The 18,567-nt window shown below is 53.2% G+C and overlaps 1 protein-coding gene across 1 annotated transcript; it reads right to left on the reverse strand.

Moving 5' to 3' along the window:
* Window positions 1–4,158: 4,158 nt before the first annotated feature.
* Sp7 (Sp7 transcription factor) lies at window positions 4,159–5,418 on the reverse strand. The gene has a single exon (XM_059247791.1). The coding sequence runs from the start codon at window positions 5,389–5,391 to the stop codon at window positions 4,159–4,161; it is 1,233 nt and encodes a 410-aa protein (XP_059103774.1). The 5' UTR covers window positions 5,392–5,418.
* Window positions 5,419–18,567: the final 13,149 nt, after the last annotated feature.

Consider the following 18,567-nt stretch of genomic DNA (forward strand, 5'->3'; position numbering starts at 1 on the left):
GGCCAGCCTGGTCTACAGAGCTAGTCCAGGACAGGCTCCAAAGCTACAGAGAAACCCTGTCTCGAAAGACAAAACAAAACAAAACAAAATAAAATCTACAGGATGAAACTAAACCTGGAATATAAAGAAGAATGGGAGGTGTGACAACTAAGTACTTAATTTTTGTTTTTTTCCGAAACAGGCTGAGGCTGACTTCTAATTTGCTGGGATCTTCCTGCCTCAGCCTCCTCAGTACTGAGAATTAAAGACAATGGTGATTAGTTAACCTTGATTGTCAAGCTGGTACACAGTGAACTTAAGAAGCTAGCCTCATATACATAAGACCCCATCTCAAAATAAATAAATAAGAGCCCGGCGGTGGTGGCACATGCCTTTTATCCCAGTACTTGGGAGGCAGAGCCAGGTGGATCTCTGTGAGTTCGAGGCCAGCCTGGTCTACAGAACAAGATCCAGGACAGGCACCAAAACTACACAGAGAAACCCTGTCTGAAAAAAACGAAAATAAATAGATGATAGATAGGTAGATAGATAGATAGATAGATAGATAGATAGATAGATAGATTTTTAATTTTTCTTTCTTTCTTTCTTTTTTTAAGTATGTAGCCCAAGGTGACTTCACACCTTGTAGCCCAGGCCGACCTTAAACTCCGAAGTGTTAGGATTACATGCATGCATCTTGTTTTAAGTGACCAAACTCTAACCGTTTCCTACTAGCCAGGCTAATCTTTGACAAACCAGTTCTCTGTCATCTGGGAAGTCACTTAACAGGCACTCGGCTGGGAAAGCTCTCTGAGAGAAGGGCAATGGGTCAGGCTTGAAGAAAAACAGGGATGGACAATTGTCGGATGACCGAGGAGTGCTGAGACAAACCGCGGGCTGCTTTTATTTGAACCTGCATCACCACCCAACCCCCACCCGAAGACATCACCCCTGCCTGCAGTTTCCAGCGCTGTTGGTTGAGGACGCCCCCCACCCCCTTTCCATCCTCAGGTTATGTTATCTGCTCCATGTCTGAGTCAACCTTGAATGCGCCCTGGGATGAAGCTCCAGTGCCATTCTGTCCCGGCTCGGCCTCGCTCAAGCACGGCCCTCCTCTTCCACGCTGCTAACTTAACATTTTTTAGAATCGTTTGTACAATTTGCGGGTTCAGGGGAGGCCAAAGTCCAGGCCTAGCACGCTCCCTCGCTAACTTCACTAGGGGGCGCGACGGCCCCGGCGACGCAGCGACTGTGGCCCAGGGGCCCCCACCCGCTAAGGCCGGAGCCTTTAGCCTTAGGTTCCCGCTGCTCCTCCTACGACCCGAGCAGCGGGAAAGCCCGGGCAGCGCTGGAGCTGCGGCCGGGGACTTCTAAGAGACCCCACACACAGTTCGGGAGGCACGGCCCGGGCCTGAGCTCGCTCGCCCTCCTGCGCCGGGCGCCCCGGGCCAGTAACCAGGCGCACATGGTCCGCCCGGCCCTGTTTGTCCTGGCAGCGCGCCGCCGCTATTTGAGGCGGTTTTTATCTCCCAGAAACCAGCAAAACCCCAAGCCGAGTCTAGGAAGATGAAAGGAGCCGAGGGGCCCGGGAGGGGAGGACCGCGAGGCTGCGGCGAGCGGGAGCTGGCACCGGACAGGCGGAGCCCGGGAGGCGACACGGCCAGCCCCTGGGGGGTCCTGTGCGCCACGGGGCCCGGGGTCCGCCCTGGCCCCCCACGTCCTGCCCACTCTCCCGGGTGTCCTGCGACCCAGCCCCCAGCCCGCTCGACACGTCCTCGGGTTTCTTCAAAGCGCCTTTGAAAGCGGCGCGCCGGGCGGAGGGCTGGGAATCCTGCACCTGGGCACAGGCGCGCGCGGAGCGGGGTGGGGTCGCCTTCGGGTCCCCGCTCCTCCACCCCGGCGGCGGCGGGCTGGACTGCGGTCCGGGCGCCGCGGCCCGGGGAAGCGCCCCGTGCACCCCCTCAGCCCAGCGGGGGAGCCCCGGGGGCGGGGGCCGCACAAAGCCCTATTGTGGCTCGGGGACGGCCGTCACAGAGTGGCTTTTGTTCCCCTGCTCACTCCGAGGCAGGCACGACTGATTGCAGGCCCCGGGCAGGGGGCGGGTTACGTGCCAGGCGGGTCAGCCCTGCGGGGAGTCTCACAGCCGACACGCCGGGGCTGCGCTGCCGGCTAATCCATACGGTGACCACAGTTCTGATGATACTCCGGCCCGGACACTGCCCGGACCACGGTCGGGGGTGCCGACGGAGAAAGAGCCCTGGAAGAAAGCACTGGCTTTCCTGCACTCGGCGACTAAAATCCCAACTCCAGTAGAGAGTATGGCCGACCAAGTTTTCTTTTTCTTTTTTTTTTTTTTTTTTTTGGTTTTTCGAGACAGGGTTTCTCTGTGTAGTTTTGTGCCTTTCCTGGGACTCACTCTGTAGCCCAGGCTGGCCTCGAACTCACAGAGATCCGCCTGGCTCTGCCTCCCGAGTGCAGGGATTAAAGGCGTGGGCCACCACCGCCCGGCCTTTTTTTTTTTTTTTTTTTTTTTTTCTTTTTTACTTTGAGCGTGAATGCAACGGTGCCGGATTAAATATCTCCCACAGGAAGTCCCCGCTTTGCTAAGGAAATGTCCCGTGGGTCATCCATCTCCCTCCTCTTCCCCTTTTCTCACCAGACACAATTTCAAATCGAACTTTTATTTATTAAATTAAAAAAAAAGACTCCACAAGGGGATGAACCTTTCAACGATGTTATGATGCTCTTCCCAGACTCCACTGGCTTTACCCTTTGTCTTGGGGCCTAGAAGGAGCAGGGACAGAACAGGAAGATCCAACAGTCTCAGGAAAGGCATTCAAAGGCACAAGCAGCTTTTAAAAGTCATTGGAATGGAGTGGAACTCCTAGACTGGGGGCCTGTGGATGTACCCCAAATCCGTTTAGGGACCTCTGTCCTGCTATAAATTCTTTCTCATGGCTTCTAGGCACCAGGCCTTGCACATAGTAGGCGTTCAATAAATACTTGATGTACTTGGATTTGATCCCAGAGAAAGCCTTTCCCCACCTGTTTCTCAGAAGGGGCACCTCCAAACCAAAGTCCCCCGTTAGGTGGGCTTCCCCCAAAGGACATCTTTAACATGGCAGCTGCAAGCTCTCCATAACCATGACAACAGGGGACGAGCCTGATGAGGTCACAGGGGATGAGGAGAGGGTTAGTGGAGGAACCTGCCCTGAGGTCAAGAGAGCTGGGGTACAGTCCAGTCCTCCCCTCCGTAGGACTTGGAGTTTCACAGCTTCTGGCGGGGGCTGGGGATCTTAGTGACCTTACTGAGACACGCCCACAAAAACTCAAACAACCCAATTTTAAAAACTCCACTGAAAAAGAAACCACACTGAGACCTCGATGATAGAGAAGACCTCTATGAACAAGATCTCCACTATCGTTTTGTCTACGCAGAGATGCATTTGACTAGAATTTCCTTAGCAAAAAAAAAAAAAAAAAAAAAAATCCCCTTCCCTCTCCAGCTCACTCTACCTGACCCGCCATCATAACTTAGATAAATAGAATTATTATTATTATTACTATTCTTTACTCCTGGGTGCATAGGGGTTAAGTACTCAAGGCTGGGGGCAGCCTCCCTGACCCTGGGGTCACCCCATCTTTGGGATCAGATCCCCCGTTGGTCTGCCCCCTTCTTGGCACTCTGCTCCCGGCCAGGTTACTAACGCCAATCTCCCTAACTCGGCTTCCTAATGAAGAACCACCAGGGGGCAATAAATTATCATCATCATCATTGTGTTCGTTTAAAAAAAAAAAAAAGGCTCAAGGGACTGGAAAGCCCAGGGGAAGTCTGGAACAGCCTGAAGCTGCGGGGTGGGGTTGGGGTGGGGGTGGCAAACAGGATTGGGAAGCAGAAAAGAAAGAGTGACGGGAAACGGGAGGAAAGTAAGAGAAGCTGTGAGCCGGGCAGGGAGGGAAAAGTTCAGGAAGCCAGAGCACAGGACTAGACACAAGCAAGGGCTTGAGAGGAGTTTGCCTAAGCCTCGCGGCAAAGGGAAGCGAGCTAAGGAGACAACCTAGGAAGGTCTAGGGGAAGGCAGAGAGCCCCAAAGTATAGCATGCATAGGAAAGAGCGGGGGGCTGCAGTGGTCCCCCACACCAAGAGGACCTGGAGCTGGAGACCTTCCTCTACCCAGCTCAGATCTCTAGCAGGTTGCTCTGCTCCGGGCTGCCTCCAGGGGCTTTTTCTGGGGGTGCAGGCGAGGTGGAAGATCGGGGAGGCTGACTGCCTTCTTCTTCACCGACGCTACGGCCCTCCCCCAGCTCCTTAGGGCCACTTGGGGGCGGCCCCGGGCCTGGCTCCCCGTGGGTGCGCTGGTGTTTGCTCAAGTGATCGCTCCTGGTAAAGCGCTTGGAGCAGAGCAGGCAGGTGAACTTCTTCTCCCGGGTGTGAGTGCGCACATGGCGCTCTAGCTCGTCCGAGCGGGTGAACCTCTTGCCGCAGAAAAGCCAGTTGCAGACGAACGGCCTCTCGCCAGTGTGCCAGCGCAGGTGGGCTTTCAGATGTGAAGCCTTGCCGTACACCTTGCCGCAACCAGGGATGTGGCAGCTGTGAATGGGCTTCTTCCGCAGCCCAGCCGCTGCTGCCCCGAGCCGCTCTAGCTCCTGACAATTGGGGCAGTCGCAAGTGGAACGCCCTGCCCCACTGCCGGCATATCCACCGCTGCCCCCGGTGCCCGCACCCCGGGGGGGCTTGCCTGCACCACTTCCCTCCAACTGCCCACTATTGCCAACTGCCTTGGGCTTGTAGACATCTTGGGGTAGGACATGCTGGGGCCCTGGTTGCAGGAGGTGGGGCGCTGGGTAGGGTGCTGGATTAAGTGGGGCAAAGTCAGATGGGTACGTTGGCAGCTGGGGGTTCAGTGGAGGCTGAGTAGGGCCTGCGGACAGTGTCCCTTGCAGCCCATCACCCTGGCCCTGCCCTCCACCTAGCCAGTTACCCCCAGGGTGCATGTCCCACCAAGGAGTAGGTGTGTTGCCTGGACCTGGTGAGATACCTGCATGGATGCCTGCCTTGTACCAGGAGCCATAGGGGTGTGCCATGTCCAGAGAGGTGTAGACACTAGGCAGGCAGTCGGAAGAGCCGTGCCCCTTGGGTACCAGTAACCCAGGGTCCTGGGCGCCAGTGGGCCCAGGAAATGAGTGGGGAAAGGGTGGATAGTCATTGGCATAGCCAGAGGCTGGGGCTGGAGGGCTGCCTGCCGGTGAGAGGAGGCCGTTGGTGCTGGAAAAGGGAGCTGGGTAGGCATCCCCCATGGCTTTGGGGGCTGAAAGGTCAGAGTATGGCTTCTTTGTGCTTCCTTTTCCCAGTGCCGCTGAGTCCCGCAGAGGGCTGGAGCCGCCAAACTTACTGCAAGCCGCCGTCAGCATGGCCAGGGGACTGGAGCCATAGTGAGCTTCTTCCTGGAGAGAGAGGGGAGGACGTGTGAGGAGTGAAGGGCGCGGCTACCGGACTGAGACCCACAGACACGGAGAACAGAGCACGCACGGAGGCTAGGTGAAAGAGAGAGGTGAAACAGAGGGAAGAGCAATGTGCCAGGGCAGAACTAAGGCTGAGTCAGGAAGGGACAGGAGAGGCCCGAACCCCATGCTCTAGTCCAGCAGACCGGAAGAGCCCCCTGTGGAGTCAGTAACGGTGTGCCAGTGTCTGAGGAAGAGCTGGCTGGTTTGTCCTGACCTAGAAAAGTGGATTTGAAGCAGACAGAAGCCAAGCCATGGACAGGGACTCAAAAAAGATGCCCCTCAAAGAGGACCATGGTCTGAATGTGGTAGCTCACACCATAATCCTAGCACTTAGGAGGTGTAGGTAAGAAAAATCAGAGGCTGGGCTGGAGAGATGGCTCAGAGGTTAAGAGCACTGCTTGTTCTTCCAAAGGTCCTGAGTTCAATTCCCAGCAACCACATGGTGGCTCACAACCATCTGTAATGAGATCTGGTGCCCTCTTCTGGCCTGCAGGCATACATGCAGACAGAACACTGTATACATAATAAATAAATAAATAAATCTTTAAAAAAAAAAAAAAAAGAAAAATCAGAGGCTCAGCTACATAGCAATTCCAGGCTAGAATAGGCTACATAGACCCTGTCTCAAAAGCAAACAGGCCAGGTGTGGTGGCGCATACCTTTAGGCTTGAACTCTGTAAGCAGAGGCAGGAGGATCTGTATGCATTTGAGGATACCCTGGTCTACACAGTAAGTTCCAGGACAGCCAAGGCTATGTAGAGAGACCCTGTCTCGAAAAACCAAAACCAAAGCAAACAAAAAAGGCCTAGCTCCTCAGGACGCTGAGGCAGGAGGGTCACTTGAGCCCAGGAATCTTTGAAATGAGCCGGGTCAGCACAGCAGGGACACCTCCCATACCCTCTCCACAGAAAGCAGTAGGGGGGCGCAGAGAGAGGCAACAGTACTGGGACCACATTTGACCCCAATCCAGATTTTCCCGGCTTCACCTCAATTCCTCAATTCCGTTTCCTGTTTCTGCTTCAGCCCCCGACTAAAGAGCCGCGCCTCATCTCCTTGAGGTCAAGTCCACATGTCCCTGGTAAGGAATCTCTTGGCATGGACTTTGGAGCTGGGAAGCTGGAGGAAAGGACAGCAGAGACACTGGGACATTGAGAGGGAACAGGGCTGCAGCCAAGCCGAGACTGTGGTGAAGCAAGAACGTCTTTCAAACAGGCATTGGGCAGCTCCTGCTTCTTGGTCCTAGCTAGTATTCCTCTGGGCAATGGAGGAGTCCAAAGTCCTCAGGACTCTCCAAGACGGAGTTGGATCACAGCCTTACTCCTCTAGGGACATGGGGTTAGTCTGCACCGTACCATTCAAGTGCAGCGAATGGAAGAAGACATGAAAGTGGGCTGAGGAAGGTCTTTTAGAAACACAGAGGTAGAGGCCAGCCTGGGCTACAGAGTGAGTTCCAGGACAGGCTCCAAAGCTACACAGAGAAACCCTGTCTCAAAAAAAAAAAAAAAAAAAGAAAGAAAAAAAGAAAAAAGAAAAAAGAAACACAGAGGTAGCCAGGTGGTGGTGCACGCCTTTAATCCCAGCACTTGGGAGGCAGAGGCAGGCGCATCTCTGTGAGTTCGAGATCAGTCTAGTCTACAGAAAGAGTTCCAAGACAGCCAAGGCTACACGGAGAAACCTTTTCTTGAAAAACAAACAAACAAAAATCAGGGTTATCTCCTCAATGCCTACCAATCTGCTGTGACCAATCTGGCCACCCTCATGACGATTGTGCCTCGGGAGCGCATGATACCCCTCCTTAGGTCAGACTCAGAACCTCTTGGTAAGAAATGCACTCCAGCATCCCTGGCTAGTATGTACAAGGTCCTGGGTTCAATCAAATTGCCTTATCAAAAAAAAAAAAAAAAAAAGAGAGAGAGACAGACAGACAGACAGACAGAGAGAAAATAAAAGACATCCTTCAAAGGCTTGACCACGTGGGGCCAGTGAGGTGGTTCAGTGGGTAAGGGCATTTATTACCAAGCCTGGTGACCCAAGTTCAACCCCCAGAACCCACGCAGTAGAAGGAGAGAACTCCCACAAGTTGTCCTTATTGTTCTTCCAGAGAACTGGGGTTAGGTTCCCAGCACCCACATGGCAGTTCCAACACCCTCTTCGGGTTCCACAGACACCAGGAACACTGTGGAGCACATGCATCCATGCAGGCAAAACACCTATACACATAAAATTTAAAAAAAAAAGTACTAGTTGTGGTGGCACTTGCCTTTAAACACAGCACTCAGGAGGCAGAGGCAGGCAGATCTCTGAGTTCAAAGCCAGCCTGGTCTATAGAGTGAGACCCAGGATAGGATAGCAAGAGCTATAGAGAAACCCTGTCTCAGGAAAAAAAATAGGAAAGGAAGAAAGAACGGAAGGAAGGAAGGGAGGGAGAAAAGGAGGAAGGGAGGGAGGGAGGGAGGGAGGGAGGGAGGAAGGGAGGGAGGGAGGGAGGGAGGGAGGAAGGGAGGGAGGGAGGGAGGGAGGAGAGGAGGGAGGGAGGAAGGAAGGAAGGAAGGAAGGAAGGAAGGGAGGGAAGGAGGGAGGAAGGAAGGAAGGAAGGAAGGAAGGGAGGAAGGGAGGGAGGGAAGGAGGGAGGAAGGAAGGAAGGGGGAGAGAGAGAGAAAGAAAGAAAGAGTCAATTGTGTAATAGTCTGGTGTCTTCCTAATAAAACTTACAAAGGCAAGAATCCAGGGTTCTCAGACCTGCCTAGCGGCTCCTGGTTCAATATGTATGTGTGTGAGATTCGATGCCAAGTCCTATAGGTGAGGCTAGTGTCTCAAGGTTTCAACGAAGGAGTTTGCGATCACGACCTCTTCCTGCACCCTAGCTCTCTCTTTCTGAGGTCTGAGAACCCTATGGACTCCCAAATATGAGCCATCAAAAGCCACCCAAATAAACGGTTGCTTATTGTCCAACAGTAAACCCCTGGGCTTTCCCAGAAAGGGAATGGCCCAAGCAGAGAGAAGGCGAGGCCAAAGAGCTGGTGGGCAGGAGTGAAATCCCAGCATGACTGAGGGGTGGCAGCATGGGAGCTCAGAGACACATGGAGATGCATAAACAAGGGGCACAAAGGACACTGTGCCATGCCAAGCTCCATAGGGACGGAGAGGGGGGCCCACAGAGGGAGATGTCTGCATTAAGAGACAGAAATGGACAGGAGAGTTTAAAAACAAAAGGGTGGGAGAGCTAGTAAACCAGAATAAACAAAGGAGAGGTGAAAAGAGATCCTGGGCCAGGAGAGCTAAGGAAAACACAGGAAAAGACGGGAGAAGGAAGCCGGAGGAGGAGGAGGAGGGAGGCACACGCTTCCCACCTAAGAAAAGCCCACCATGGCGATGGGCCCCAGAAAACCTCGACCAGGCCATTCCTCCCTCCTCCTCCCCCTTAGCTGCTGCCCCCTCCCCCTCTGCCCAGCTCGGCCCTGCTCGGCTCCGGCTCCGGTGGCTTCCCTGCGGTCGGTTTATTTTTAAAAACGCCGACGCGGTCCCCCCGCCTGCCCGGCCCTCACACTGTGGCCACAAGGGCCTCAGCCAAGCCCAGGGACCCCACCCAGCTGTGGGGAGGCAGGGAGGGGTAAAGAAGACAGCCAACCCTAGGCTGACATGAGACCCCGACTTTGGGGACTAACAGGGCCCCTGAAGGCCAGAAAGAAAAAGCAAAGTCCTGGACTGCTCTGGGGGTCCATCCCCTCACACCCTCAGTTTCCTTTCCTGGCGGATTGCTCTCCGTGAGAGCTGGGGGAAAGTGTTCAGGATTCTGGGTATGCTCCTATATATCTGATCATGTGTATTACCTTGTAGAAACCAAGATACCCACTTTCCAGTTTCCCTGTTCCCCATCCCTGCTCCACCACCCTTGGAAACAAAAGTCTTAGCCAGGTGTGCTGGCTCATGCCCTTAATCCCAGCACTCAGAAGCAGGCAGGTCTCTAGGAGTTTGAGGCCAGCCTGATCTACATAGGGAGTTCCAGGACAGTCTACATAGTGAGACCCTGTCTCAAAAAACGAAAACAAACAAAATAAAAGGCCTAAAATACTGAATGAGGGATGGATCTCCAAACAAAGCTCATGTTAGGGGCTGTCTCAGCTTTTGTCTTGATGTCAAGTGGAGCAAGGGGACCCCCTCTTCCCAAGTAACTCACAATGGGAACCCTTACTATACATCTGACAGCTGGGACTAGCTACAGAGGCTGAGCACCGAAGGTCCCTGTTCCTAGTTCCTGACTTTCTCCCAAGTTTCTTAATTCACCCAGCTTTATAAAAATTTTAAAAATTTTCTTGCCAGGCAATGGTGGAGCATGTCTTTAATCCCAGCACTTGGGAGGCAGAAACAGGCGGATCTCTGTGAGTTCAAGGCCAGCCTGGTCTACAGAGAGAGTTCCAGGACAGCCAGGGCTACACAGAGAAGTCTTGTCTTGAAAAACAAACCAAAAAAAAAAAAAAAAGTATATTTTCTTTTATTATGAGTATTTTATTTTTATCGTTTGGCATCCTAGGAATTGAACCCAAGGTCTCATCCCTGCTGAGCAAGCACTGTGGCTCTGAGCTACATCTCTACACAAGCTTCCCAACTCCATGCCTCCTCTCCTCCCCTCCCCCCTCCCCTCCTCTCCTCCCCCTCCCCTCCTCTCCTCTCCCTCCCCTCCCCTCCTCTCCTCTCCTCTCCAACCCCTCCCCTCCTCTCCTCTCCCTCCCCTCCCCTCCCCTCCTCTCCTCTCCCTCCCCTCCCCTCCTCTCCTCTCCTCCCCCTCCCCTCCTCTCCTCCCCCTCCCCTCCCCTCCTCTCCATCCCCTCCCCTCCTCTCCCTCCTCTCCTCTCCTCTCCTCTCCCTTCCCCTCCTCTCCTCTCCCCTCCTCTCCTCTCCTCTCCTCTCCCTTCCCCTCTTCTCCTCTGCCCTTCCTTCCCCTCCTCTCCCCTCCCCTCCCCTCCTCTCCCCTTCCCAGCTCCCCTCTCAGTTGGGCAAAGTGTCTTACCCAGCAGCTGCTTCCCTGTCTGAATCTCAGGTTCCTCCCACTGCTACTCATGCCAGAGAGAGGGATTCCCAGGGCATTACAGAAGAGGTAAAAAACCTAGGACCCCTAAAAACTAGGTAAAAGAAATGGAGAGACTGCCTTGTGCTGGCCTTTAATCCCAGCACTCAGGAGGCAGAGGCAGGCAGATCTCTGTGAGTTCAAGGCCAGCCTGGTCTATGTAGTAAGTTCCAGGACAGCCAAAACTATGTAGAGAGACCCTGTCTCAAAAAAAAAAAAAAAAAATGGAGAGACTGGTGTGTCTTTGGGTTAAGCACCGCCCGGTCATAGGGAGCTGGGGGACCTGCAGGCCCAGCATCCATGACACATTCTTATGGCCAAATGCTGCCCCAAGTCTGTGTCTTTCCAGAAAGTCTCTGGGCTGCCCCTCCCCCAGGCACGAGTGCCACGCTGGCATGGCTGGGGTGATGTGCGTACCCAGGACACTGTCTCTGCCCTGGGCAGACCCAGGACTTATTACATGCACCTTTCCCTCCTGCTTCCTCAAAACCATTGTTTCAGTGATGGCTCAACATAGAGTCTGTTGAGTAAAAATATGTGCCCGCAGTCATACATAGACATAATAATAAGTAAATAAATTTAGACTCTATTGGGGAAAGGGCCACTTAACAATCTGTACACAATGCAGCCAAGAGCAGATCTCTGTATCTGGGATTCCTATCTGCTTATAGGGTGTGTCCCGCCCTACCTCAAACTCAGGCACAAAGTCGTTATCCCATAGCCTTATGGATACCATTCCTCATTTGGACTAAGTACAAAAATAATCCAGTTTATGAGTACACATGCACTCTTGCGAATACACACACACACACACACACACACACACACACACACACCCCTGTACTCACTAAGTCAGCAATATAGGCACTTTAACAGTTATATACAGGTCAGTGGACACATAAGTCCACATAAGTCAAACACACACACACACACACACACACACACACCCCTCCCACAGGTTTAGCTAGGTGGCTTTCTGATGAGTCAATCACCAAAGACTCATCACTCCTTGGACCTGAGTAAGGGCACCCAGAACAGAGATTCATTTTGTTTGTTTTGTTTCTGAGACAGGGTCTCTCGAGGTAGCTCTGGCTGTCCTGGAGTTGTCCGTGTAGACCGGGTTGGCCTCATACGCACCTGCTTCTGCCTCCCAAGTGTTGGGATTAAAGGTGTGCACCACCACTTCAGGCTGAGATGGTGGCTTCCGAAGGCCCCAAGAAGAGGGGTAATTTGTTGCTACTGGAGGGCACTGACATTCAAGGAGGATTATCTCACCCCAAGTTCCTTCAGAGGGACCCTGAAAGCAGCCTGGAGATGGTGACACAGAAACAGCCTTGAGACCAGAAGTCCTCAGGCTCTGAGTGGCCTTGGGTCCCCGAGAAGCCCTGACCAAGTTAGTGATTTCTCAAGATCCTAAATTCATATGGTACTCTAGTTCTCTCCATCTTCAGAACCAGAGGCAAGGGGTGACGGGGTCCCAGCCTGGAGGGGAAGTGGCCCAGTCCTCCCTGGAGCCTCCCACTCCCAAAATAGAGCTTAGTTTGTCTTTGGCTGAAAGCTAAATATTTGTGAGCTGGGCAAGCGGCCTCAGACCCTGTCCCTCCTCCTTGGTTCCCTCTCAGGCCTGAGCTCAGTCCCCTGGCCAGCCCCCGACAGGCAGGGCTGCCCTCCTCTTCTCTCTCACAACCTACCTCCTCTCCCACACACCAGCTCCCAGGCCAGGCTCTCTCCTCAACACAGACCCGACCAGATCTTGCTTAATGTAGGAAGGGAAGGAGCCCCAGACATGGGACTCCCCCCAGCCCAAAGAACTGTAGCTGAAGGTTCCTCCATGCCCACTCAGATACCATCTGCTGCCAGCCTACCTGTTTCCCACTGTCCATTTCTTCTCCCTCCGTTCTCCATTGCTTTTTTCACTCCTCACAGTTAGTGCTTAGCTGACCTCAGGGGTCCTCACTTTCTTTTTACCTGATTCTCTCTCCTGCTTCTTTGAGTGCCCTCTGACCCCTGGCCCCGGTTTCCCCTCCCTTTGCTTCTGCCCTCTGCTTGCCCCTCCTGGGACCCTACTCCTCCTCATCAGAAGGACCCTGGAAGTGACAGCCACTGTCTATGTGAGCTGAGGGGTGGGGTAGGCATGGATTAGGACCAGAAGAGCGAAGCTGGTTTCCTAGGAAGAGGAGGAAACAGTTACCTCAAGCAGAGAGGACGCCATCCTCAGGCTGGGGATCGGGTCCAAGGAGCCAGGCAGATGGAGAGAACGAGGAGCCAGAGGGAGAGGGAGAGGGGAGAGGGAGGGAGAATGGGAGAAGAAAAGCGATCTAAAGTTAGAAGGGACTGGGGGGTGGGGTGGGGGGCTGCTCTCTGTCTGTAGGGATCCACCCTCTAATTACAGCTTTCCCAGCGGAGAAGACTCCGGATCCAATGAGGAGGGCGAGAGAGGGAGGCAGAGGGTCCAAATTTCCTGCTCCATTTGCTGAGCTCCCAAAGAAGGGATCTGGGAGGGAGAGGAGAAAAGGGGATGCCCAAGGAAGAAGGTGGGAAGCAGGAATATGGGCAAATTGTCATAGCTTCCTTAGGGGTGCTACAGGGAGAGGTGGAAAGGGTTGGTAGACCCAGGTGTCCTACATACCCCAGAAGTCCAATAGGCATCTGTGGGCAATCCCCAGAGCTGCTCAGCATCTGTACCTGGAGAGTCTGGGGTTGGCTGTCCCGTCTCCTCTCAAGAGCTCTGGCAGGAAGACTGCTGGCAATGGGTGGCCCGAGGGCGCTGGGAGGGATCTGCTCCTCTCTCAGGCCGGCTCACTCTTGTTCCCACTCAGATCCAATCCTATAATCCTACTCTGACTCCGAGTCCTTGCAGCTACTCAGTGGCGCGGCAGCAGCTTCTGTTGCCGCCACCCGCTGCTGCTGCTGCTGCCGCCGCCGCTGCTGAGGCTGCTGCCGCCGCTCCTCTGCTGAGGGAAGGAACAGGAGGGAAAAGGAACAAACCCCAAACCACTAATTAGAGATCTGGGGGGGGGGGATGGGGGATTGGGGACGACACACAGAGAGACTGGAACACACTGACATACACACTCATGGACAGACACAGGGATGATGCATGCACACGCACACACTGCTACCCACATGAGGACTGTCACGGTGGTGAATGAATGCCGACAAACTCACGTACAGTGAGTATGATGGCGCAATGGGGCACCTACACTGCCACCCACCACCCCCGAGGCGGCAACGGAGATGCTTTCGTGTGCATTCAGCCACCACCTCACAAGATCAGGATGGCACTGTGCATGCGTGTGTGTGTGTGTGTGTGTGTGTGTGTGTGTGTGTGTGTGTGTGTATGTGTGTGTGTACATTGTGTGAAATAGGAGGGATACTGGTCTACTGCTCAAACTTTAGGTGTCAGTGAGTTAGGTTCTAGAGCCAGCCTGGAGCAAGCAATGGGGAGTGAGAAAAACAGCACAGTTTGCAGAGGAGGGTGATCTCAATTTCACTGTTAGGGGATGAGACCTAGGCCTGCCTCAGTTTGTAGGGCAGAACCTGGAGCCTGAGGAGACAGATTTAAGGCGAGCAGGAGTGAAGGTCAGAGCAGAAGCCCATTGGGTCAACTCATTCATGCCCACACCTACTTAGCCTCTTGGGATTAATCTCCCCCAGATTAGTCCCAAGAATTCTCTAGTTTCTCTCCTTCCCTCTGATTTTCCAGTTGCCATTCCTGATGCCCTCTTCCTTCCTCAGGCGGCTCCTCTCAGAAGTCATCTTGCTTCCCTGGGTGGGACTTCCTGGCTTCCTTCTCAATGGCCATGTAGCAATTCCCTCTACAGAAAGGACTTACGCTGGTGCTGGACCAGGACTTCCAACTGTGATGGATCCCACGTAGATGAGAAAGAGAAGGAATGTCAATCAAGTTGAGAAAGCAAAATCTAAAGTACTTATTAACTGATGCCTTGGCCCTAGGATAAGTTCATGGAGAGGACTGGACAGTGGTAAGCATAGCATCTGTCAGGGCTGGAGACATGGCTGAAGTGGTTAAGAGCACTGTCTGCTCTTCCAGAGGACCTGGGTTCAATCCCAGCACCCACATGGCAGCTCACAACTTTCTGTAACTCCAGGGGACCTGCCGACACCCTCACACAAACACATGCAGGCAAAACACCAATGCGCATAAAATAAAAAATATATATGTAATTTGTTTTAAAATAGCATCTGCCCAGTGAGGGGCCCCATCTGGGAAGGGGGACCTCACAAGTCAGCGCCCCCCAACTCCTCTGTCCTCAGCCGGCCTTGCCTGTCCTTTCCTGCTCACTTTACTCTCCAGCAGCCCTCATTTTCTCTTTGTGGGGGAGAGAACCCACTTTCTTGTTCCTTCTGACCTCACAGCTCTTCAAAGAAAAAACTGAGAGATGGATGGTGAGGAAGGTTCAGGGACATGGTGCTTTAAGCTGCAAGCAGAAACAGAATTCAGGTAGGACTCATGTGTCCTTGGATCCCAACTCCCAATTTGATTTCCCCAGAGAGGGCTGAGGACATAATTCAGTGGTAGAGGGCATGCTAAGGGGTGAGGTGTGTGGCCCTGGGTTTAATTTAATCTCCAGTCTCCTCTCCTCTTTCTCCCTTTTTCCCTTTTTCTCTAACACATTTCACAAAGGAACCCTGACAACCAAACATTTAAGGGAATCACAGGGAACCAGGTGGATGTCGGACAAAGGAGCAAAGCAAAAGAAAAACCAGGAAGCACAGAGGACACAAGAGCACAGGAAATTGTCCATGAGAACCGGAAGAGGTATTAGAGGGCCTAAGAAAGAGAAGAGGAGCTGGGCAGTGGTGGCACACTTCTTTAATCCCAGCACTCGGGAAGCAGAGGCAGGTGGATCTCTGTGAGTTCAAGGCCAGCCTGGTCTACCTGGCAAGTTCTAGGCTAGCCAAGGATACATAGTAAGACCATGTCTCAGAATAAGTAAAGATGGATGTAGGGCCACACACCTTTAACCCCAGCACTCAGGAGGCAGAGGCAGGAGGAACTCTGTGAGTTTGAGGCCAGCCTGGTCTACAGAGAGAAACCCTGTCTCAATAAAAAAAAGAAAGAAGAAACAAACACACAAACAGACAGATACCTGGCTTTGAAAGAGACAAAATGAAACCAAACCCAGAGAAAGCAGAGAGGAAAAGGCAACAACAAAAACCGCCGTAAAAGGAACAAACACAGAGGAACAAAGCCAGGCCAGGATGACTTCAGAGGGCCAAGGGAAGAGCTGGAGGACCAGCCAGGTCTGGAGGAGGTGAAGGGTGAAGCAGCCAGCAGGTGGAGGGCGGGGATGCAGTATAAATAGGGCATAATTGTGTCCGAAGATTACATGGGCCACCCCACCCGTCTGCCCAAAAGGAAGTGCCCGTGGTGGGACGTTCCTATGACCTCCTAGTCTCCTCCATGGTGGTGGTTGTGGGGGAGTCTAAGGCCGAGTGTTAGTTGAATTTCTAGGGCTTTAACTAAGAAACTGGGAAGAAGAAAAGGAAGCTTAGGCGCACGCCTTTAATCCCAGCACTCGGGAGGCAGAGGCAGGCAGATCTCTGTGAGTTCGAGGCCAGCCTGGTCTACAGAGTGAGTTCCAGGACAGGCTCCAAGGCTACACAGTGAAACCCTGTGTCGAAAAACCAAAAAAAAAAAAAAAGAAGAAGAAGAAGAAGAAGAAGAAGAAGAAGAAGAAGAAGAAGAAGAAAAGAAAAAAAAAAGAGAGAGGGAGAGAGAAGAAAAAGGAAGCTTTCCAGCAATTACCGTATCATTAGAGAACAGAGGATAGAACAATCAGGAAACTGAGGCAGGAGGGAAATGTAGACTCTAGCAACAGACAAAGAGAGAGAGGGAGTTGGACTCAAACTTGACTGGATAAGAAAGAGAATGAAAGGGTGAGGGACGGATGAAAAGGAGAAAGGAGAGACCCCACAAGGCAGCAGACGAGGCAAAGGTCAACGCTTCCATTCCCTGTGGGAAGGAAAGTATTTAAATCCAAAGAATGTTATGAAAAGGAGGAGGAATGAGGTCCCAGGGAGATGCAAGAGCCAGAGCCTGACATAGGGACCCAGATGTGCAGCCCCTGCACACCAACAAGCCTCCTGGACAAGGACCTGCATCACTCAGGTGAGGGGCTGTAATCTTCACCCACTGCCCTCAGGCTCTGGCTTCTGACTTCCCTCACACTCCAATTAAGACAATATCGCAAGCCAGCTGTGGACCTGGCATTCCTGGGTCCTGCTCCCCACCCACCTCTCTAGTGCCCTCAGGGGCTGGAGGGCAGCAACTGGAATCCCTTCCCAAGGACCTACCTCCACCCTCACAGGCCTCCTTCTGCCCAGCCTCCCAGGGGGTGGGGCAGCCCAGGCAGAGGCGCCATGTGGCAGGGGCGGGTAGAGGCTGCGGCTCTGGCCCTTCCAGTATAAACCCCCTAGGCATCTGGTTTCTATCCACCACCCCCACCACCCTGGGGGCCCCTCAGCCTCCGCCCATGGCCACCCAGACGCTGAGCTCTGAGATGGACGGCTCTGGAAGGGGTGGATGGTGCCTTTCTGATCTCCCAATGCCAGCGCTGGGCTGAACCGCAGGGACCACTCCCTTCCCTCCTTCCCTTGAGAGATTCAGGGTGGGCTTCCCTAGACTAGAGAGGGGTTAAATCTGGAACCTGCCTTCTGTCCTAATGATTTTGCTTCTTTTTGGAAAGGTGGAGGGAGAATAAAACTTGGGGAGGATGGGAGATTTTACCCCGTTTCTTGAGGGGAGTTGCCTTCTTCCTCTGCCTGTGCTCACCTGTTCAGGGTTTCTCTCTGAAATCTCTACCCAAGAGGACTCCTAGGCTCTTCCCTTGAAGCTGTTATAGATTTGACTGCTTAGAGAGAGACTCACCAGAAAGGAGAAAACAGAACCCTCAAAAGTGACACACCACCCCACAAGCCTGATGAATAACACACTATCAGGTACACATACTAGCGCACTTTCTGGAGAATACAGAACCCATTCACATTACATAATGCGCAGACATCCACACTAACGCACACCGATTCATAGGTGTGCTATACATACCATGCTTACCTGAAGGCTCCCTGATTCCCACTCATACTGGCACAAATACGCACAGGTATACATACAGATTCAGTGACCCTGACGCCTCTTGTGGACCCACGTAAACTCATATCAACATAGCATCTCCACACAAGCAAATGTCATCATCCCATCACTTGGGAGGTAGAGACAGAAGAATCACAAGTTTAAAGTTATCCTCAGCTACATGGCGAATCCAAGGCTAGCCTGGGCTACATGAGGCACTGTCTCCAAAAGCAAACAAACAAACCCAGGATAGGCCTGATACGGCCAGCCCTATAATGCTCTCTCTGCCTCTTACTAGGGTAGGAACCACCAGGGACCTTTGATCCCTTCACTACCCACACCTACAGAAGTCAGATACCCAGATGGCCTTAGCAGACTCCTTGGCCCTGGGGAACCCCAGGCATCCCTACCCCCACCCAACTGCCCCCCTGCTCTGTGGCCCTGTTGACTCATCCCTGCCTCTGTGGAGCTCCCCAACCACAGGGGCCTGGAAGAGAAGCTTGGAAAGTTGCGCTCATGTCCCGGGCCCCTAGTCTGGCCACTACCCGCCCCCAAGCACCCAGGCCCAGCCCTCCTCTCCAGTGGTGCCTCCAGTGACAGACAATCCTGAGGGGATTGGAAAGAAGAAGGCACCCAGAAACAAGAAAACAGGAGGACAAAAGGAGCCAGGCACAAGGGTGTAAGACTATCATCTCAGTTACTAGGAGGCTGAGGCCAGCCTTGATGACATTGTGAAGCCACACCTCAAAAAGAAAAGATGCCAGGTATGCTGGCACGCGCTTGTAATCCCAGCACTCAGGAAGCTGAGGTAAGAGGATTGCCACAAGTTCTAGACCAGTCTAGGCTCCCTACGGAGTTCTGGTACAATATGAGTTTAACATGGCATCTGCCTGAAAAACCAAAACAAAGATAAGCCAGAAGT

The sequence above is a fragment of the Peromyscus eremicus genome, chromosome 20 (assembly GCF_949786415.1).
Source record: "Peromyscus eremicus chromosome 20, PerEre_H2_v1, whole genome shotgun sequence".
NCBI lineage: Eukaryota > Metazoa > Chordata > Mammalia > Rodentia > Cricetidae > Peromyscus > Peromyscus eremicus.

Excerpts from the sequence above, each read along its gene's own strand:
- Sp7 (XM_059247791.1), bottom strand. The coding sequence starts at position 5,391 with ATGCTGACGGCGGCTTGCAGTAAGTTTGGCGGCTCCAGCCCTCTGCGG.